Consider the following 19135-nt stretch of genomic DNA (forward strand, 5'->3'; position numbering starts at 1 on the left):
AAGTCACGGTCAGACGTGACGCCCAAACATCATGAAATGACAGCACCCTTCTCACCAGTTACACGTAAGACTGCAAAGGAATTTCACCCAGATGTTTTGAAAGCCTTCTGGACTAGCAGACGGCTTTACTGAGTCAGAGCCATCGGATGTGACGACCCCAGGGTCAGTGACGGCCTTGAGGGTGAGCGTCACGGGAGCTGGGCCCGACCGGCCGGGCCTGCCTTGCTGACGCTGGGAATGTGCGCTAGGGATAGACCCCAGCCAACCATCGCCGTCACTGCAAGCCTTCCCTCTGTGACTCAGGCACAGAGCGCAGCGCTGGAGGTGACATCCTGCCTCTGGGCCTGGGACCGGGCAGCACCGCTTCCTTGGACCTGAGCTCAGATACAAAGCCCTGATCTAAGCCCCTGATAAAAGAGCGCCCGCTTCGGAAGCGCCGTCTGCTACGCTTCGCACACACCGGTGGGGCCTGGTTTCACAGGGATGGGCATCCCTTCTCTCGGTGGCATTTGCGAGTGTGAGCGCCGGCCGGCGCGTGGCCTGGAGCCCCACTGTGTGCCCTGAATAACCGCACACGCAGGCGGGACAAGCAGATGCAGGGTTTACTCATTATTTCCTCCTCCCCGTCTCATATTAAATATCTGAAATATATTAATCTTAGAAAACAATATTAACACAGTACTCAGGGAGCCCAGGCCGGGCGTGAACAGTAGGCCTGGCCCACAGAACTGCAGGGAACTGTAAGGACGGGAAGGCGGGCGTGGCGCGTCCCAGGAGCGCTGCAGGGCTGTCTGCCGCCGCCCAGACTGGGCGGGACAGGAGGCCGTCAGCGCCCACCCGCACCCTCGTCCCCGAGCAGGTGCCCGGGCCTGGGGTAGCCGAAGAGCACGAAGTCGGCCTCGTACAGCTTGTACAGCCGCTGCCTCCAGGCCAGCGGGACCTGGGCAAACCAGCCCTCCGCCCAGCTGCTGGCCGTCCTGTTGCGGTAGCTCGGCGGGAAGCGGAGCCGCCCGTCCACCCTGAGCAGCCGCAGCAGCTGGGCGGCGTCCTGGTCCAGCGTCTCCAGCTTGCCCACGAAGTCGTACTGGATCTGGCAGGGGTGGCAGAGCCGGTGCACCTGCCGCCAGTGCTCGTTGAAGGGCGCCAGCTCCTCGGTGCGCGGGTCCAGCAGGTACTGGACGAAGTGGGGGAAGGTGACCCGCAGGCCCGCGCCGAAGGCCTCGCGCACGGACGTGGGCGGGCTGCTGTGGTTGGCGTAGGCCCTGAGCATGGGCACGGCGAAGCGGCGGTAGAACTCCTCGTTCTCCAGCTCGAACTTGCTGCGGAAGGCGGAGATGAGGCGCACGAAGGGGTCGCGCACGAACAGGAACTTGGTGTACTTCTTCAGCTTGACCTTCATCAGGTGGCGCGAGAACTTCCCGTAGCGGCGCCAGAACTTGTTGAAGGTCAGGTGGGCGCTGGAGTTGTGCACGTACTCGCGGGGGATGTCCAGGGGGTCGCGGTAGGGGGCGCCGCGGTCCAGGAGGCTCTCGCTGAGGACGATCATCACGCGCTTCCAGTTGGTGCACGCCACCTTGGGCACGTAGCAGTAGATGACGCCGTGCCGGTCGTCCACGATGAGGTGGTTCAGCTCGTAGCTGGGGATGTCCTCGAAGGAGCGCCCCTTGGCGGGGAAGGCGAAGCTGGCGTTGGCGCAGAAGTCCCTCAGCACGGCCCTGCGCTCCGCCTGCCGCCCGTCGGGCTCCGGGCCCTGCAGGGCGTCGTGGCGGGACCAGTCGTAGCCCCGCACGCTCTCCTCCACGCCGTCGGGGGCGGGCCTGCCGGAGGCGGGCAGCGGGGCCGGCGTGGCCTTTCTCCCGGGGGCGACGCTCTGCTTTGTGCCGGAGCCCAGCAGCTTCTCCAAAAACTCGTCCACGTCAGAGGCGAAATCCCCCCCGGTGGCAGGCCCGGGGCTGGGGAGGGGCTCCGGGGCCTGTGGCCTGGAGAGGGCCGTGTGCAGGTAGAAGTGGGCGGTGCCCACGTTGTCCCAGTACACGATGATCAGGAGGATCATGAACGCGGAGCCCAGGACCACCCATAGGCGGAACAGCCGCGTCCTGGTCATCCTGTCCCTGGCGGGCGGGGCCTCTCGCCTGGGCCTGCTCACTCTGGCTGCATGGAGAGGCTGCCGGCTGCTCCGGGGACCTGGAAAGGCAACGGAAAGCCGAGTCAAACGCGGGGCCTGGCTAAGGGTCCCTCCTGCGGGCTCCGAGTTGGGCGGGCGGGCAGGCGGCACGGGCTGGTGCTCAGGGGCTTGGGTGCTCCTTCCATGAGGCCATCTGCCTCCCCCCTCCGTCCTCCTCCACGCGCTGGGTCTGGGTAGGCCGCCCGATCGGGAGCTCTGGCTTCTGCGTGTACCAGAACTAATGCTGCTCACAAGGGCCCAAAAGGACGAGTGACTGAGGAGGTGACTAGAGGCCCTGCGGAGAGGCCTGGCAGAGCCACCACTGGGCAGAACACAGACCTTGTGAAGAGGAGGCGTGGGGGTCAGAGCACAGGAGGCAGCGAGAAGGTCAAGCTCAGCGCAGCTGCAGTTTAGACAAGAGTGAAGATGCCCCCTCCCTCGCAAAAAAAACTTTCCCTGTGTCCACGTAATCCGAATAAACACAAGAACAGACAGGCCCCTGGGTGTGGCTGCGTGCCTGGGCCCCGCCCTCGCCCCGGGGGAAGGGTGGCCTGGCGCGGGTCAGTGGGAGGGAGGGAAGCGCCCGTTCTTGCCAGGCACTGTCTCTGCTCCAGCGGCACAGGGAGGAAGACGGTGTGAGCAACTGTTTGGCTAAAGGACACTGACTGGGTTGCTGGGGACCCCAGTGGGGGCACTGGCTCAGAGACCCCGCCAAGGATGGGGGGGGGTGGCGTGTCCTTCCCAGAGAGGTCTCCCTGCCCCTGGCTCCTGAGGGGACTCCTGGCCCTTGGACATCCTGCCTGACGGGAGCATCTCTGTTGACTCGGGGGCCCTGACTGTTCCCCGTAGTCAGCAATGTGGTTTAGGAGGGGGGCTTTGGGTCACACAGCGTCTGAGTGGGCTGCAGACTGAGGTCGACCACACGGGGGGGGGGGGCGCGGGTCAACACATCAGCGTGATGACGCTCCGATAAAGACTGGACACAGAGGCTCAGGGGACGTCCCCGGCGGCCGTACAGCAAGCAGTACCCCACCTGCACTGGGAGGGACGGCCGGACGCTCCCCTGGGGAACCCGCCCGCCCTCCGCGCCGGCCATCCCGCAGGCCGCCCCTGCGTCAGCCCCTGGCGGGTTTTGACATGACTCCTTTGCTGTGAGAAACCAGAACTGGGAGCGTAGCAGCCCAGCCAGCTCTCAAGCCCTTCCAGTGGACGATGCCCCCGATCCCTGCTGGCGTCAGAAGTGTGAGAGAAGGGAGGCTGGAAACTGTTCCTGCCTTTGCAGCGACCTAACAACAGAAGCATCTTGTTGGCAATACACGTTCTACTTAAGCCAAACGCCAGCGGAAAAACCACCCCCACCGCGTCAGCCTCGCTGAGCTGGGAGCCGGCCTCCCGCTCCTGCCCCGGCCCCGGCCCCGCCCCCGGGAGCAGGCAGCAGGTGCTCTGACTCCCCTGCGGGAGCTGGGCCTCCGCCCCCACGCCCCGCAGCATCACTGGCACAGCCTGAGGTGGCAGCAGGTGGGGCAATGGACACCCTGCTTCCTGCCTCCCCCCCCCCCCCCCCCCATAGAGAACATCGGCCTGGTAAACACTAATCAAACGAGGCCACCTGCTGGGGTCAGGGTGCCCGCAGTCCCCGGCCAGATCCCCCAGCCAGGGTGGCTCAGCTTAGTTAGGCCCTTTCCCCCACAGGGTCCAATCCCACAAGCCACTGGCCCAGAACCCGGCCCACCCTGCCACCAACTGAGACGAGTCACGATGCAGAAAGATGAACCAGAAAGATGAAAAGATGGGCTGGCGACCAGAGCTGGACGCCGACATGGGGCTGAGCGTTCAGCTTCCGGCACGTTGCCAGCTGCCCGGGAGGGACAGACGTCTGCACTCGACACCAGGAAGAAGACGGCCACTGCCGCCCCAGGTCCTGGAAACCACCCTGCCGCCCCGGTACCTGCCGGGCGACGGCTCTGCGTTGACTGTCCCCTGGGCGGCTCTCACGGTCAAAGAAAGTCTGTCTCCTTGGAACAGGACGCTTGTTTACTTAAAGCCACTCTGACTTTTCCCTCCGCGGTGCGTTAGCGCTCACGGTCACGACCTTTCAGTCTCGCTACACCGAACGCCTGCAGACGTGTCCTGAGTCGGTGCCCTCCTCGAGAGCCACGTGCCCGGAGGCGTGGCTTACGCCTGAGCTTCCATCCCTCACCTACAGCACGTGGGAGTCCCTGCTCCCCAGGGCCCCTGAGAGCATGGGAACGAGAGACGCCAGCTGATGCCGCAGATGAGCAAGGAGCTGTCTCTGCACCGTACCCCTGGCCTCGACCCTTCCTTCTCCAACAGCCCTCGCCACCTGTGTCACTTAAACGTAACGTGAGCTTTCCGTTATTCTCATGCTTGTCGCCAACAGGCAGTTCCCAGCAGTCAAAGACTGTAAGTTTCAAATCGATTTTACAGTAAAAGCATCTAATTGACTTTCAAAAGTGCTGCTATGAGGCCTTGCCTATATCCATTTATTTAATCCTCGCACTGACAGTGGTGAAGCTGAGGCAAAACAGGCAACGTGCCGGAGTCCACGCAGCCAACAGCTGTCCAGAGCCGGCCTCCGACCCGACAGCCGGGGGGACGGCCCGCCCCCTACCCACCACGGCATCCTGCCAGCTGCTCCACGCACATCTGTGCGGCACTGCGCGGTCTGTGCAGACCCTCGGATGTTTTTCAGCTTTCTCTCTGAGAATCCACTTCTTTTTACCCAACTAACCACCTTCTGAGAGTTACATCGAGCGACCTGAGCTGCATTCAGAAGTCCAAGGTAGCTTCAGGTGTCGCTGACCGAGGGCCCTGGCAGAAAGACCCGACTCCCCGCCGGTGCTCCAGCTCTGCACACACCATAGGAGGCAGAAGTCCCCCACGTTGCCCACCAGCGCAGCCCGCAGCGCTCTAGAGAGCTCCTGGGGTGGCTTCGGCGCTCGCCCTCTGCGCCCAGCCCTGCAGCAGACGCTCTGGTGCCGAATTAAAACCCCCGCTGTGAGGCAGATGGGCATGTGGCACCAGCAGCACACAGGTTATTTGCTTATAAATCGACTTCACTGGAATTCGGTATACCCCGCAAACTCAGCCCGGCAGTCTATCCAAACAAAAATAAGCCATAAATGGTCACATTGACGGGAATGGAGGGTGGACGTACATCCCAGAAGACCTGGATGAAAACCGAGCCCAAACTTGGCTTCGGAAGGGAAGTGCTCTCCCCACAGAGCGGGGCCCACAGCTGGCCGGCTGCTCCCGCTGGTCTCCGAGGTCCCTGGCGGCGTCTCCGTCGATGGGACTTGAGCACACGCACACCAGTCCCATGTTCCCGAGTTAGATCTCACGTTCTCAGAAGACAGGTGTCGTATCTGCTAAATCCTCCACATTCCCCCCAAGACTCAAACACCCGATGCATGTGGTATGTGACTCTGGAATCCAAATCACTCACCTCTCAGACTTAAGTCAACTGAAAGAAATTGCCTCAAGGTAAGACAATGACAATAAACTTCACCACTATTAGCCGAGAATCTGCTGGAGGCTTTACCTTAGAAACACACCCAGACTCTAATCTCTCAGCCCCTCCATGGCCCCATCCCGACCCCCCATCCCCGCCCTGGTGCAAGCTCCCCGCTGATTCGTGCAGCAGCCGGACTGGCCTCCCTGCATCCGCTTCAATCATAGAGCCCAGGCTTCCCACTTCCGGCCCTGACAACGGCCTGTGACAATCCCCATGTGAGTGAGATCCCATGCTCTCATTTCTTCCACTGGCCCCTAACTGGCCCCACTTGGGCCACAAGGGTCTTGCTGTACCTCAACACCCCCCACCATGCCCCACTGCCTGGCCTGCAATCCATCCTCTGCCAAGACCACCCACGCAGGGGGACCCTGTGGCTCGATCCCACACTTGCTTCTGACCTTTGCTCAAAGCTCACCTCCTCCGTGAGGGCGGCCGTGATCACTCCCGGCTGTGCGCCCCACCCTCCACGCCCGCCGCCTTGCCGGGCCACCTCCAGCACCGTGCACTCCCCAGTTCACTGCGCACGGTCTACCTGCGCAGAATATAAGCTTTCAGAAGGGAGGCAGGCACCTGACCTATCGCAGCTGCAGCCTCAAGGCTCAGAATAGCACCTGCATACAGCAGGCGCTCAATAGCGTGCTCATGCTGACGGCAGCCGCAGCGGCAGATACAGAGACGCACAACTGGCCCTGACGTAATGATGTACGAAGCTGGGCGACAGGCAAAGAAGGGTTCACAACACTTTTCTCTTTACAGCAAGCGAAAGGAAAAAAAAGCTGAACAAAGTGCCAAGTCTCTGACAGGGGCCCACAGCCAGGAGACAGGAAACAGAGGACAATGACAATAATGAAGAGGACACAAAAGAATGAGGGAAGTGGCACCAACAGGCAGGACAGGGCCTCTTCTCTCACCCCCGGAGGAAGTTTACTGCGACTTTGTCCTCATTTCCATCAAGGTGACACAGGTATGTTTCCAATTAAGTTATTCTGGGGAGTTCATCACACGACACAGCAGCGCCCCCCGCCCCGTTCCTTCGCCCTCTTTCTTTGCCGCCGAATCTCCGGGATCTCTTGCCAGCCTCACCCCCTCTGGACCCTACACGGCCCTGCCCTTGTCACCGGCATGCCTCCGCCAGGCAGGCACGTCATCGCTTCGATCAGAGCCACAGTCGGCCATCTGAACACCACCACCGTGTCCAGGCCGACCTGGCAGCGCCCCGTCCTGAGTTCTCTGCTCCCGCACACGCTTCATCTTCCCGGGAACTCGCCACAGCCCTGGTGTTCGTGTGCTTTGTTTCCTGTTTCCTTATCACCCACCCGGCCCCGGCTCACGCTGCCTGAGTCTCCTCTCCAGACGCCCAGCGCATGTGCCCTGTCAATTTTACCTTCTCCCCAATCTTTGCAAGGATCCTCTGGACAGCTCAGGTTACAGGGTGCCTGGTGGCCGCACCCGGCAGGCAGCCCAGCCTCTGGATCTCACCCAGTGATTTCCCCTCTTCTGAGGAAAACCCAGTACCCCCTAGCTCCGTCTTTCCGGATTCACCGCCCCTTTTGAGAGAGCACACCTGCCAGTCACTTCCTTCGAAGGTCTCGAGAGGCAAACTTTGGGAGCCTATCTGAAAACACCTTTACTCCACTCCCCTTCGCCTGAGTATAGAGTTCAAGATGAAACACATTTTCCTTCAGAATTTTGAAAGCCATCTTGTCTTCCAGCTCCCAATGCTGCTGCGGAGCGGCCCCCATGCCATTTTGCTTCATCCCGTGATGACCCATTGGTGGCCTGTTTTTATTCTTCCTCTAGAAGCTGGCAGTCTTTTGTCCCCAAATTCTGAGAGTCCACCACAACGTGCCTTGCCAAGGGCATGCACAGGTCTCCAAATTCTCGAGCCAAGAGCTTCAGAGGCACTTCCAAGTAAAACCCTTGCTCCCCAAACTTGCACTCGTCACTGTTCCAGACTCGGCACCCCTCACTGTCTGTCTGCGCTGGCTGCCCACACTCCATCCAACTGGGAACCGACCAGCCCGGGAGAGTCAAGGGCACCTGCGTCTTCATCGCTGCCGCCAGTGCCCTGCGGCGCAGAAAGGCTCCCTCCTAGGAGGTTATCTCGTACCATTTTGTGGACAATTCCATCCAGTTTCCTTCCTTCCTTCCCGTCCCTTTTCCTTCTTTTCCATTTTCTTTCTTACTGAAACTCATTATTCAGCCGTCAACCTCCTGATCTGACCCTTTAACTTTTTTTCTCTTTCTCCCTCTCTCTGCCTTTCCGCTCCTCTTCCTAAGTCTCTCATCTTCATCTTTTGCTGACCCAGGGGTTTCTTTCTGGCCCCCTGCTCTTTTCTCAGCGCGTCCTCGTCCTGGGTCCTGGCTGCAGCATTTTCTCCCACTGGCCTGTGCATTAGTGACCGTCTGCTTTTCAAGTCTTCTTCCTGCACACCCTCCTCTGCCTGCAGGCGGGTTCTGGTCCCTGGCTTCTGAATCAGAGGGTTTCTCCCTGAGTCCTTGGTTGCTTGGAAGCTTTGAACCCTGGGAGGGGTTATTAATTATGAGCTTTATTAGTGAGTGAACAATCCAGCTGGGCCTCCTGGCTGGGGACGCCTGATGTCACCCTTTTCAGGTCTTTGCTCTAGATCTGCTCAAAGGCTCCTCCACTCTCCTGCCTGGAGGGAAGGGGCAGCAGCGAGTGCAACCTCAGGGTTCTGCACAGACCACATTCCTCTCCCCGCTTCGGCTGGGCCTGGTGCTTCCGGAGATGTTTTGAAAGTTCTCCCAGCGGTTGCGGAAAACCCCCACCCCTTGGTCGACTGCAGGAAGTATTGAGTTACTGTGTGGGTTACTTAGGCCTATCTGTTGGCAACTCATTGGACGCCACCAGCCCTGGCTGCAGCCACATACCCATTCGGTAGGTGTGAAACTACCTGCTCCTTTCTGAAGCGAAAGAGAAACAATTTTAACAATTGACACCAAAGATTAAGTTCCTTGTAGATGATGAATGAGCTACAGTCGCTTCAGGGGCAGCCAGCCAGTGAGGTTGTGCACCTGAAGGGACCGTGTTCCTGCAGAAATTTGGAGAAAGCTGCGATAGCAAAGCCACGGCAGGAGCCTTAAAGACGCTGACGTCACGAAGGTTCCTGAACATCGCCGTAAGATGAAAAGAAAAAAAGAAAAAGAAAAGTAACCAGTCCCTTCCCCAGAGATGGCACTCAGCCTTGAGACCGTTCTAAGGAGACTCACGCTCAGCCTTGGCAAACGTGCAGCGGGCGATGACAATCAACCACGCCCCGTGTCACCACCAACCTGCGGCTCCTCTGCCACCCGTCCCCACGCCTGTGTCCCCTGGCGTGTGTCCCTGGACTCTGTCTGTCTGTCTGCTGGAGCCCATCGCAGCCCGCACGGCCCGCAAGCTCCGCACAGAAATCACACGCGTGTCTGCCTGTCCCCTGCCCGAACTTGCTTCCGCAGAACTCATCGCTGCCACGGGCCCTGCGCTTCGGTGACCAAATCACGGCTCCTTTTTCTCTTCCCTCCCGTCATCCCACCGGGGACCACGACCTGTGCCCCCCCCCAACCCCACACCCCGACACCGCCCCAGCCCAGCCCGCCGTCCCGCCCTGGGACCCCCGCTGCCTCTCCCTGGGGCCGCTCTCCCGACACAGACCTGGCACATCCCCCGGGCCCGGAGGGCTCCTCGCCAAGGAGGGCAGTGCCCGGCGCTCCCGGGCCCCCTGCGCGGGCAGATGGCGCCCTCCGGCCCCGGAGCCCCTCCCAGTGCGCGGGCGGGGGCTCGGCCATCACGCCGACCGCCGGCATCAGCGCCCGCAGCCTCCGCCCTCCCGCAGGCCCATCCCTCCGCGGTCCGCTCCGCGGCAAACTTGTCCGGCACCCGGGTAAGCTCGGCCGCTCGCTCCCCGGTCACCATCCGGAACCGCCCGCCCTGCGCTGTGTTCGGGGGCGGCCCCAGCGCCCCGCCGGCTGCGCGGGGAGCCAGGCAGCATCGCCTGGAGGCATCGCCCGAGCCCTGGAACTGACCGCGGCCGTCGGGAAGGGCGCAGCGCGGGGCTGTCCTGGCCCCACCGCCGGGGCCGAGCCTGGGCGCCCAGCGCGACACGGGCCGCACCGCGGGCCTCCCGGACCGCGCGCCCTCCCGCCGGACCCCGCCGCTCCCGCCGTGACCGCCTCTCCGGCCGCGCTCCGGGGCGCCCGAGAAGGAGGCGCGCCGCTGCCGCCCCCGGCCCAGCGGGCCCGGCTCAGAGAGGGCGCGCGCGGGACCAAGGTCACACAGCGGCCGGCGCGGGGCTCGGACAGGGCGCCGGGCGGGCGGAGGGCGCGGGGACCGCCCGGCCGCAGGGAGCCCGCCCCACGCCCGCGCCCCGCGCGCCCCGCCGCGCCTCACCTCCCTTCGTGCCGCGGCCGCCGCCGCCGCCGCTTCCAGACCCTCCCGAGGCCGCCTCTCCGCCGGCCCCGCCCCCGGCCTCGCAGACCCGCCTCCCGCTTCTCATCTCGCGAGAAGTCGGGGTCCGCGAGAGGGGGCCACCCAAGCCAGGGGCGCCCACCCGCCACGCGCCTGCGCGCTCCGCTGCCCGCGCGGCTGCCCCCACGCCCCTGCCATGTGGCGCCGTATTTACGACCCGCGGAGGACCCCGCCCCCCTCCCCGGCAGCCAATCCTGTTCTGCCTGCCGAGGCATTGGCTCCGCCCCCAGCGGCCGCGGCCGGGGGGCGCTGCTGCTGGAAGCCGGGCTGGGCTGTCAGTCCTTCCGCTGAGACCAGGCCGCGGGCGGCGGCCCCGACTGCGCGCAGGGCGTCGTGAAGCTCCCAGCGGGGCCTGGGACTCGCTGTGCGACCCGGGGAAGTGACTGAACCTCCCTGAGGTCGTCTCCAAGTCGGTCACCTGCGGGGACTCCGTGAGACCCGCACGAGCCGGTGCCCGTCGGCGCTAAGCGAGAAGCACTTGGTGGCCCTTGTTCTCAGTGTCCGCGACTTTTTCATTGTCAGCGCACATAACATACAGGCTACTTCCCGTCTCAGCGATCTCGAAGTGCACCGTTCGGCGGCGTTAAGTGCAGAGCTTTTCCAGCGAGCGATGTTTTACGTGGTTCCTCCCAGGGGACATAAGCCTCGAGCGCGCGCTAGGGGACCCAGCGGGAACCCGGGCATGGGCCCCGACCGGGAATCGGACTGACGCCCAAGCCACCAAGCCGCTCCAAGCAGGGCACGGGCTGCCTTCTGATGGAAGAAAGGCTCTGCGTGTCTCCCCACTCCTTCCCCAGCGCAGTCGCGGAGGCGGTCCTGTTGTGGGGCCCGGAGACCCTGCAGCGGAGGAGAGACATCGAGGCCCTCCTGCAGCTTCTATTCCAATGGGGAAGACGACAAAAAAAAAAAGAGAGTATACCAGCCTCTCCTTTGCATTGATAAACAGAGAGGCCCACTATCCTGTACCCCTTCCAGCTACCACCTCAGCTCACCTCCCAAAGCCTCGGCCCTTTTCCAGGGCTCCCTATCCCGAAGCCCCACTGGCTCCCCTCCCTGGAAAGAGGTTTCCCCCGCGGGCGGGTCCGGGACGGCACAGGGCAGGAGCGCTCAGATGCAAAGATATCGGTTACCTTCTGGTTGTTAAGTTGGGTGGGAGATGACAGCCAATGGCGTGTCACGTATGAATAATGTTCAAAGCCTACAGATATAGCAGCTGTGATGTTTTGTGTGTGTATTAGTTTGCTAGAGTCACTGGAACGAAGGTCCACAGACTGGGCTGCTCAGACAACAGAAATGTCATCTCTCAGCTCCGGAGGCTGGAAGTCCAAGGTCAAGGTGTAGGCAGGGGGGCCTCTTCTGAGGGGGCAGGGAGGACCTGGTTCAGGCCCCTGTCCTTGGCTTGTTGATGGCCGCCTTCTTCACGTGTCCTCACACTGCCTTCCCTCTGCGTGTTTCTGTCTCCGTGTCCGAATTTCCCCTTTTTATAAGAATACACTCATACCGCATTAGGGCCGCCTTAACGACCTCACTTGAACTTGGTTTCCTCTGTGAAGATCCTGTTTCCAAGTCAGGTCACATTCAGAGGTACTGGGGTTAGGACTCCCTTAGCCCATAAGGCTTCTACAATAACCGCCTTTTATATGCCGTTTTCTGCTAACTACCGGTCTGTCAGGACAGTTAAAACACATTTATCAACCTGGACAACACCAAGTGCTGGGGAGGATGCGGAGTGGCGGGAACTCCCTGCATTGCTGGTAGGAAGGCAAATGGCTCAGCCTTTTGGGAAACAGTCTGACGGTTTCTTCCAAAGCTAAACATAAGTCTAACACACCACCTACACACCTGTGCCTCAGTCTTTACCTAAGAGCAATGAAGACTGACATTTGCACGAAATCTCACACCTGGCTGTTCTTAGTGGCTTTCTTCCGGGTTGCCCCAACCTGGAAACAAACCCAAACCCTGGGACAAGCAGTCTATGGTGCACCTACCCACTGGACTCCGTCTCAGCGATAAAAGGAACAGATTGTCAAAGTACAGAACAGAGCAACCTCAGGAACTCAAAACAAGGCATACTGTGTGATCCCATTAAGGTCACATGCTGGAAAAGGGGCAGGTGCTTTCCTTCCAGGGACTGGGGCTGACAAGGGGGTTGGCTAAGGAAGCTGTAGGGGTGATGGGACCAACAGACTTGTCAAAACTCATAACACTGTACCCTGAAAAGGATAAACGTTGTCATAAATGAATCCCACCTTCATTAAACAATGTTTTAAAATGTCATTTCTCCCAGCTGAGATTTTGCTATTTGTGAAGAAGTGGTGCAGACATTTACCCAGCAAGCCTGCATCTGAGACGCTCAGTTAATGTTTCTATGAGGTCAGCAATTCCCAGACTACCCAGAAATGGTGCAGAGGGTCATGGTGCCCCTGATGAGAGACAAGGGTTCCCTGGTCAAATAAGAGGGGAACACAGGAAACAAAATTGTACTGTGTGATTAGAGCCAGCCTTCTCAGACTAGGCCGAGATAAAGCATGTTGGGATTTTAGTTTCCCTGTGAGTTCTCCAGTGCCCGGGTGGATTGGTGAAGGTGTGTTTGGATTAAATTGAGGTCCAGGTGCCAGGAGCCAGAATCTCACACTACGAAAGCTGTTTGGTGAACTGGGACAGGCTCGAGAGGGCTGCGGGTCCCCAGCTAGAAGAGCTGGGGGCAGGCAAACGGGAGGCAGCTGGGTAATGGGGGCCGGGTCCCCTGGTGGGGTGGTGAAATGTTTTGGAATGAGACAGAGATAGTGTTTGTGCAACATTGTGAATGTGCTGAATGACACTGAATTGTTCACTTTAAAATGGCATATTTTATTGTATCGATTTCACCTCAGTTAAAAACACACATGCACGCACACATGACTCTTACATTAGCAACACGTTTACTTACCTCTCTGCAATAGCTACACAGTGTCTCCTCACAGATAAGGTAGCCGAGGCTCAGAGAAGTTACCCAACTAGCCAAAGGCACACGGCTGTGTAAGCGACAGAGTCTGGACCAGAAGCCAAATCCGGGGCTCTACAGCCAGAGTCCCCTGCACTGCAGTGACCCCTCAACCCGGAGGCTGGCTGAGCCGGCCAGGTCCTCCCTGCAGACGTCCTCATTGTGACTTTCCCCTCCCCCGCTCGTGGCCCAGGACCCCTCCAAGCTGGTGGGCCCCCGTTGGCTGCCTTTCCCCGCAGGAACTTTGTTGGTGGCAGCCCCCCCGGCCCCCACTGCCCCTGTCCCCTTCAGGGCCCCTGACTCCCTGTACAAAGGCCATGGCTTCCCCAGAGCTTGCCACAGGCCAGCCTGGTCTCTGTGCTTCAGTCTATTTCGATGTCCCCTACAGGCGACGGCAATTTCTGGTTTCATAACCAGCATTGCAGCAGAAAAAAAGATAGAAGTGCAGTGGCCTGGGCCCGGAAATGCCAGCGGCCACTGACAGAGCCCGCTGGGGGACCCGAGTACACTGGGTGTCGGATCAGTGTATCCTAGGGGAGGGAAAACCACAAAGAAATGGTATAAGAATTGCAGATTCAACTGCCTTTTCTGCAGGTGTTGGAAATGGTCAGGAACCTCCAGAGTAACGGTGAGCTCAAGTACCTCAGCGCCACCCAGGGTCACCGCCTGGTGTCAGGTTCAGAGGGCGTGTCCTGCTGGCAGGGCAGGGTGGGGTCACACAGGGGAGGTGGGAAACGGGCCTGCTGCCAGAGAGTCCCTGTCCCCTGGGACCTCAGCAGGAGCTTCAATCCCCACACCTGTTCGATGCCGCAGGCAATACCCCAGCCCCTGGTGCGGCTCCGCACACTGAGGGCTGCGTGAGCTGGGTTGGCGCCAGCAGCATTTCTGCTGGGGACCTACCCAGCTGTCCCCTGCCGGCTGTCCCCACGCAGGGGACTGTCCTACCCGGTCTTGTGGCTCCTTCAGCTGCCTCCGCAGCGGTTGGATCAGCGCTGTGTTGTTCTTCCCAGGACGGGGAGAAGTACCTGCCTGATCTTCGTGAAATCCCAATGCAACGCATGGGCTCACCTCCCTTTTCCATTCGGGTAACTGGCCCTGGACCCAGAGACCCACCAGCATCACCGGCATCCCCTGGAGCAGGGGGTCCTCGTGAAGCCGCCCTGCCTCAGCCTGGGCCCCAAAGCAGACCCTGAGGTGGGGTGCAGTTTATACAGGAAGCACTGACTCTGGGGGCACTGGGGCCTCAGTCCTGGAGGCTGTCCACCAGCGGGGGAGGCTGGTCCCCCATCCCTCAGGGAGGGGGGATTCCCCAGGCTGGGGTGGTCCCCGGCTCCTCGGGGCACGCAGGAGGCTTCCCGCACCTGGCACCGGAGCTGCGCCTGGACGCAGGTGTGCACAGAGAGCGCCGAGGTGCGCAGGGCCTGCACGGACCTGGTCCTCCCGGGCAGCCGGCACACCGCTGTGCGCGACGCCGGTGCCTGTCCACACCGGATCGGTTTCTGCGGCTGTTCTAACGGGCTCACGGGGACAGCAGACAGTCCTCCCCTCGGCATTCGGGGCTGGAAGTCTGCAGTCAAGGTGTGGCAGGCGCCTCCCTCCCGAGGCTCCCGGGCAGGGCCCTTCCTGCCTCAGCCAAGTCCTGGGGCCCTGGCTGTGCTTTGGTGGCTGCATCACTCTGGTCCCTGCCTCCGTGGTCACATGGCCATCGTCTGTCTGTGTTTTTGTGTCCTCTCCTCACGAGGACACTGGTCTATGGATATGGGTCTCACCCTAAATCAAGGATGAGCTCGTCCAAAGATCCTTAACTAATGACATCTGCAAAGACACCATTTCCAAGTCAAGTCCCATTCTGAGGTTCCAGGGACGTGAATTTGCCAGAGGAGGAGGAAGCTGACCCTCTGGGTCTCAGGCCAACCTTCCAGGAAGGGTGGCCTTGCTAAAGTCAAGGGCAGAACCCAACTCTCTCCCTTCCTGGGAGGGGCCCCCACTGGTCGCCTGCTCCTCACCCAGCATGCCACACGCGCACACAGATATGGACGCGGATATTCACACGCATGCACGCACACAGACACACACAAGGGGACTTGAACAGACAAGGTGTGTTCACACCACACAGAGACACGCTCACATAGACAAGGCACCGGTGTGCACACACCCAGCCACACACAGCCCTGACGCGGGACTCTGAAACCCAAAGACTAACTGGGGCCCATCAGCTCTAGAGCCAAGGGGAGACTCCTTTCTGCAGGGGAACCCCAGTCCCCGCTGGCTGTGGCTCTGACTCCAAAGCCCAGCACCGTTTCCATGCTCAGGTCCGGGAATTCTCCCAGAAATGCTTGTGCCAACCACATGTGTGTACGTCTACACGACTGGCCTCATCCGGACCCCAATCACGTCACACATTCTGCCATGAGCCCTTATCCTCTGTGTCGGTGACTCTGGGACAGCTGCCCACACCAGCAAATAACAGACCTGGGGCTGTTTGAAACAGAATTCATGTTTTACACTAGCTGATACGTGAACGTGGCAAAGCTCCAAACGCTTCGAAAATGGGCATAAGCCCGCCCACTCCTCTCACCGCCATCAAATCCCCACTGGAGCGCATCCCAGCTGTTTCATATGACGCATCCAGGTAGGCATGACAGCCCTGCCCCTATACAAGCACAAACATTGCACATACACGTGTATGCAAACACAGCCCTCACCAGGCCTCCATAACCCACATCTGCTCCTCTTTTTTTTAAGTGTATTTTATTATGTTGTTACAGTCGTTTCATTTTTTTTCCCCTTTGCTCCCCTCTGTCCAGTACCCACTTTCCCTCCAGCAATCCCCCCTCCTTAGGGTTGTGCATATAAGTTCTTTGGCTTCCCTCTTTCCTATATGATTTTTAACTTACCCCTGTGTATTTTGTACCAACCAGTTATGCTTCTTAGTTCCTGCACCATTTCCCCATTTCTCCCCTTCCCCCTCCCAGCTGATAACCCTCCAAATGATCCCCACACCTATGATTCTGTTCCTGTTCCGGTTTGCTTAGTTGGATTTTTTTATTTTTAGATTCAGTTGTTGATAGTTGTGGGTTTGTTGTCATTTTACTGTTCATAGTTCTGATCTTTTTCTTAAGTAAGTCCCTTTGACATTTCATATAATAATGGCTTGGTGATGATTAACTCCTTTAGCTTCACCTTGTCTGGGAAGCACTTCATCTGCCCTTCCATTCTAAATGAGAGCTTTGCTGGATAGAGTGATCCTGGTTGTAGGTCCTTGCTGTTCATCAGTTTGAATACTTCTTACCAGTCCCTTCTTGTCTGCAAAGTGTCTTTTGAGGAATCAGCTGATAGTCTTATAGGCACCCCTTTGTAGGTAACTCTTTGCTTTTCTCTTGTTGCTTTTAAGATTCTCTCTTTATCTTGAAACTTCGGCATTTTAATTATGATGTCTTGGTGTGGTCCTCTTTGGGTCTGACACACCCAGCACTCCCTTCAGTTCATCCTTCCCAAGCATCAAAGCATCGGGCTGGGAGCCTCACCTATGCCTGTGTCCTGGGCCCTCCGCCTTTGGGGTACACATGCTCCTAGCACCTTCTTTAAAAATTGATTTTATTTACTTATTTAGGGAGAGGGGAAGGGAGGGAGGCAGAGAGGGAGAGAAACATGGCTCAGTTGCCTCTTGCACACCCCCAACTGCGGACCTGGCCCCAAACCAGGCCTGTGCCCTGACTGAGAGTCGAACCAGTGACCCTTCAGTTTGCAGCCGGCGCTCAATCCACTGAGCCACACCGGCCAGGGCACCACTTTAGACCCACCTTTCTAGTGACGAATGACAGAGTTTGTTCCACCCCCAGCTCGGCAGTGTGTCTTCACTGCCCTGAGGGCTCAGACTGTGAGCCTGTTACGAAAGAGCAAGAGCCCTCAGCAATGTGGCAGGTGTTGTCCCGGACCCTCAGTCCCACGATCCTGCTGCTGTCACCAGGCCTGCTGACAGCGCTCCGGCCGCCCTCCACTGGGTCCTGCGCCACCCTCTCCCAGGACACACGGACTGCTCCCTGCTCCATGGGTGCCACGCAAGTGTCTTATCAGAGGCCTGTCAGGACCACCGCCTGACCCCACGGCTCCGCTCTACCCTCTCTGGGCACCAGCTTGCAACAGTATCCATTCGTCTGTTCTGTTTGCACCCCACTAGAAAGCGAGCTGGGGGCAGGCCCTGGTCCCCCTCATGGTGACCACTGACGTGGACCTTTCTGCGACGAGCAAGTGCATGGACAGGCGGGGGGGGCGGATGGAGTGAAGAAGTGAATGAACGAGGCAACAGATGAGTGGACCAGGGAACTAACGAGTGTGAGTGAGTGTGAGTGATGCAGGTGAAGCACGCACGCCCAGGGAGGGTGGCTTTGAACCCTGTGGACACAGCCTCTGTGCCCCCACAGCCTCACCTGGCCACCCACTTTGTGGGCGATAACGGTGGCTCCCTCCTTCAGTTCCGTGTCATTGAGTGGCCAGGTCCGAAGCGCTACCCGTGAGCAGGACACCACGCAGCTGTGTCCGGGCCTCGGTTGGGTCCCCCTTCTCTTCCCTTCCTCGCTGCCCCCCACCCCCAGGGAGCACTGAAGGCCAGAGAACCCCACGCCCCTCCAGGCCTTCACGCCTAACTGGCAGCCTGAGCTCCTGTCCCACAGGACTACTCAGAGCGCTGTGATCAGTCACCGCCTGGGTCTCAGGCGGGGAGACTGAGGCTCGCCCATTGTCCCAGCCCTCCCCGTGTCCCTCGGCTCCCAGAGAAGATTCATGGGCCCCGGAGCATCACTCTACCTGACCTCCTGCCCCCTCTCAGGGAGCCCTCGGAGGTCCTGCAGGCTTGCAGGCCCCCGGCCGTGAGTCCTCTATCACGGATGACCTGTGGGCCCCCACAGCCTCTGCTGTTCCTTCTGTAAGAGGGGACAGCTCCTCCCTGGGCGCAGCCTACGGGTTTGGGGCAAGTCCCTGCCCAGTTCACTCAACAGTCAAATGGGCTGAGGTTCCCGTCACCCAGCTGGTGGGTCTGGTCAGGCCTCATGGGGTCTGACTGGGGCCAGGTGAAGGGGCCTAACCCACCCCATCTGGGGGTCCTGGTGCAGGGAGACTCGGGGGCAGGGAGTGAAGGCGGTGTCTGGAGAAGGGGGTCACTATGTCCCGCACAGGCGGTGGGTCAGGAGGCTGCCTGGAGCCAAGACGGCAGACTCAGGGACACGCTGCCCTGCCCAGGTGACCAAAGGGACATCCACCAGGAGCTGCTGCTCCTTGGGTTCCATCTCCGTCACGGCGGGGCTGCCCAGGGCTGGGGAGGGGCCGGCGGCGGGGCGCGAGGGCAGACAGCCTTGGGGGCCACGTTGCAGCTCCTGGTCCCCACTGCCCGGGCTGTGGAGACCCGCCAGGCGGCAGTCCCACCCGGCCCGCTGACATCGGCGGCCCCGGGAGCCCAGCTGGTCCTCAGTGCCTCGGGGTGCCGGGGCTGCCTGTGCTCTGGTGGGCTCAGGCCGACTGCACACTGGCACGTGGTTACGGCTCCACGCGACCCAGCCCTTATGTCTCTGTGCTGACCTGACGCCACGCAGCCCCCAGGCTCCGCCGTCAGCACCTCCCCTGCCTGAGACCTGCCTCAGCCGTGGCCCTGGTGCTTTTCACCGAGAGGGGCCAGATGCCACCGGCTGAGGCCCGTGCTGACTACAGTGACTCACACCTGCACTTGGACACGAACCAGAGCCCAGTCCCTGAAGTTCCGGTCTGAGACCCCAACCACAGGGCTGTGCAGCCTCAGGCTAAGGCTGCTTGAGATGGCCCTGGCGCCGGGTGGCAGCAGGGTGGGCTGGGCAGCTGGGCGGGAAGGGCAGACAGTGCTGTCCTCCTCACCCCGTTCCCGCCCCCCGCCCCCCCGCTCCAGTCCTGGACCCTAGGCCGTGGCTCCGCCTTGAGCAAACCCCTCACACCTGTGCAGCCGAGCAGGGCCCAGCA

General features: G+C 60.4%; 1 protein-coding gene across 3 annotated transcripts; it reads right to left on the reverse strand.

Annotated features, from left to right (window-relative positions):
- Nucleotides 1-587: 587 nt before the first annotated feature.
- CHST12 (carbohydrate sulfotransferase 12) lies at nucleotides 588-10238 on the reverse strand. Of its 3 annotated transcripts, none has more exons than XM_090288683.1 (2): nucleotides 10090-10238; nucleotides 588-2184 (listed from the first exon to the last, which is right to left on the reverse strand). In XM_090288683.1, exons 1-2 carry the CDS (start codon nucleotides 10193-10195, stop codon nucleotides 827-829), a joined length of 1464 nt encoding a protein of 487 aa, XP_090144809.1. In that variant the 5' UTR covers nucleotides 10196-10238; the 3' UTR covers nucleotides 588-826. The 3 variants fall into 3 exon arrangements, with proteins under 3 accessions (XP_090144809.1, XP_090144811.1, XP_090144810.1); XM_090288685.1 differs by lacking the exon at nucleotides 10090-10238 and adding an exon at nucleotides 7264-8436; XM_090288684.1 differs by lacking the exon at nucleotides 10090-10238 and adding an exon at nucleotides 2504-3072.
- Between the last annotated feature and the right edge of the window lie 8897 nt (nucleotides 10239-19135).

Source organism: Furipterus horrens, unplaced genomic scaffold, assembly GCF_987537825.1.
Source record: "Furipterus horrens unplaced genomic scaffold, mFurHor1.1.pri manual_scaffold_10, whole genome shotgun sequence".
Lineage (NCBI taxonomy): Eukaryota > Metazoa > Chordata > Mammalia > Chiroptera > Furipteridae > Furipterus > Furipterus horrens.

What these genes read in the sequence shown, in the direction of transcription:
- CHST12 (XM_090288683.1), bottom strand. Translation starts at nt 10,195, where the DNA reads ATGAGAAGCGGGAGGCGGGTCTGCGAGGCCGGGGGCGGGGCCGGCGGA. An exon ending in CGGCCGCGGCACGAAGGGAG is followed by an intron (nt 2,185 to 10,089) that starts GTGAGGCGCGGC and finishes TTGCCTTTCCAG; the next exon opens with GTCCCCGGAGCAGCCGGCAG.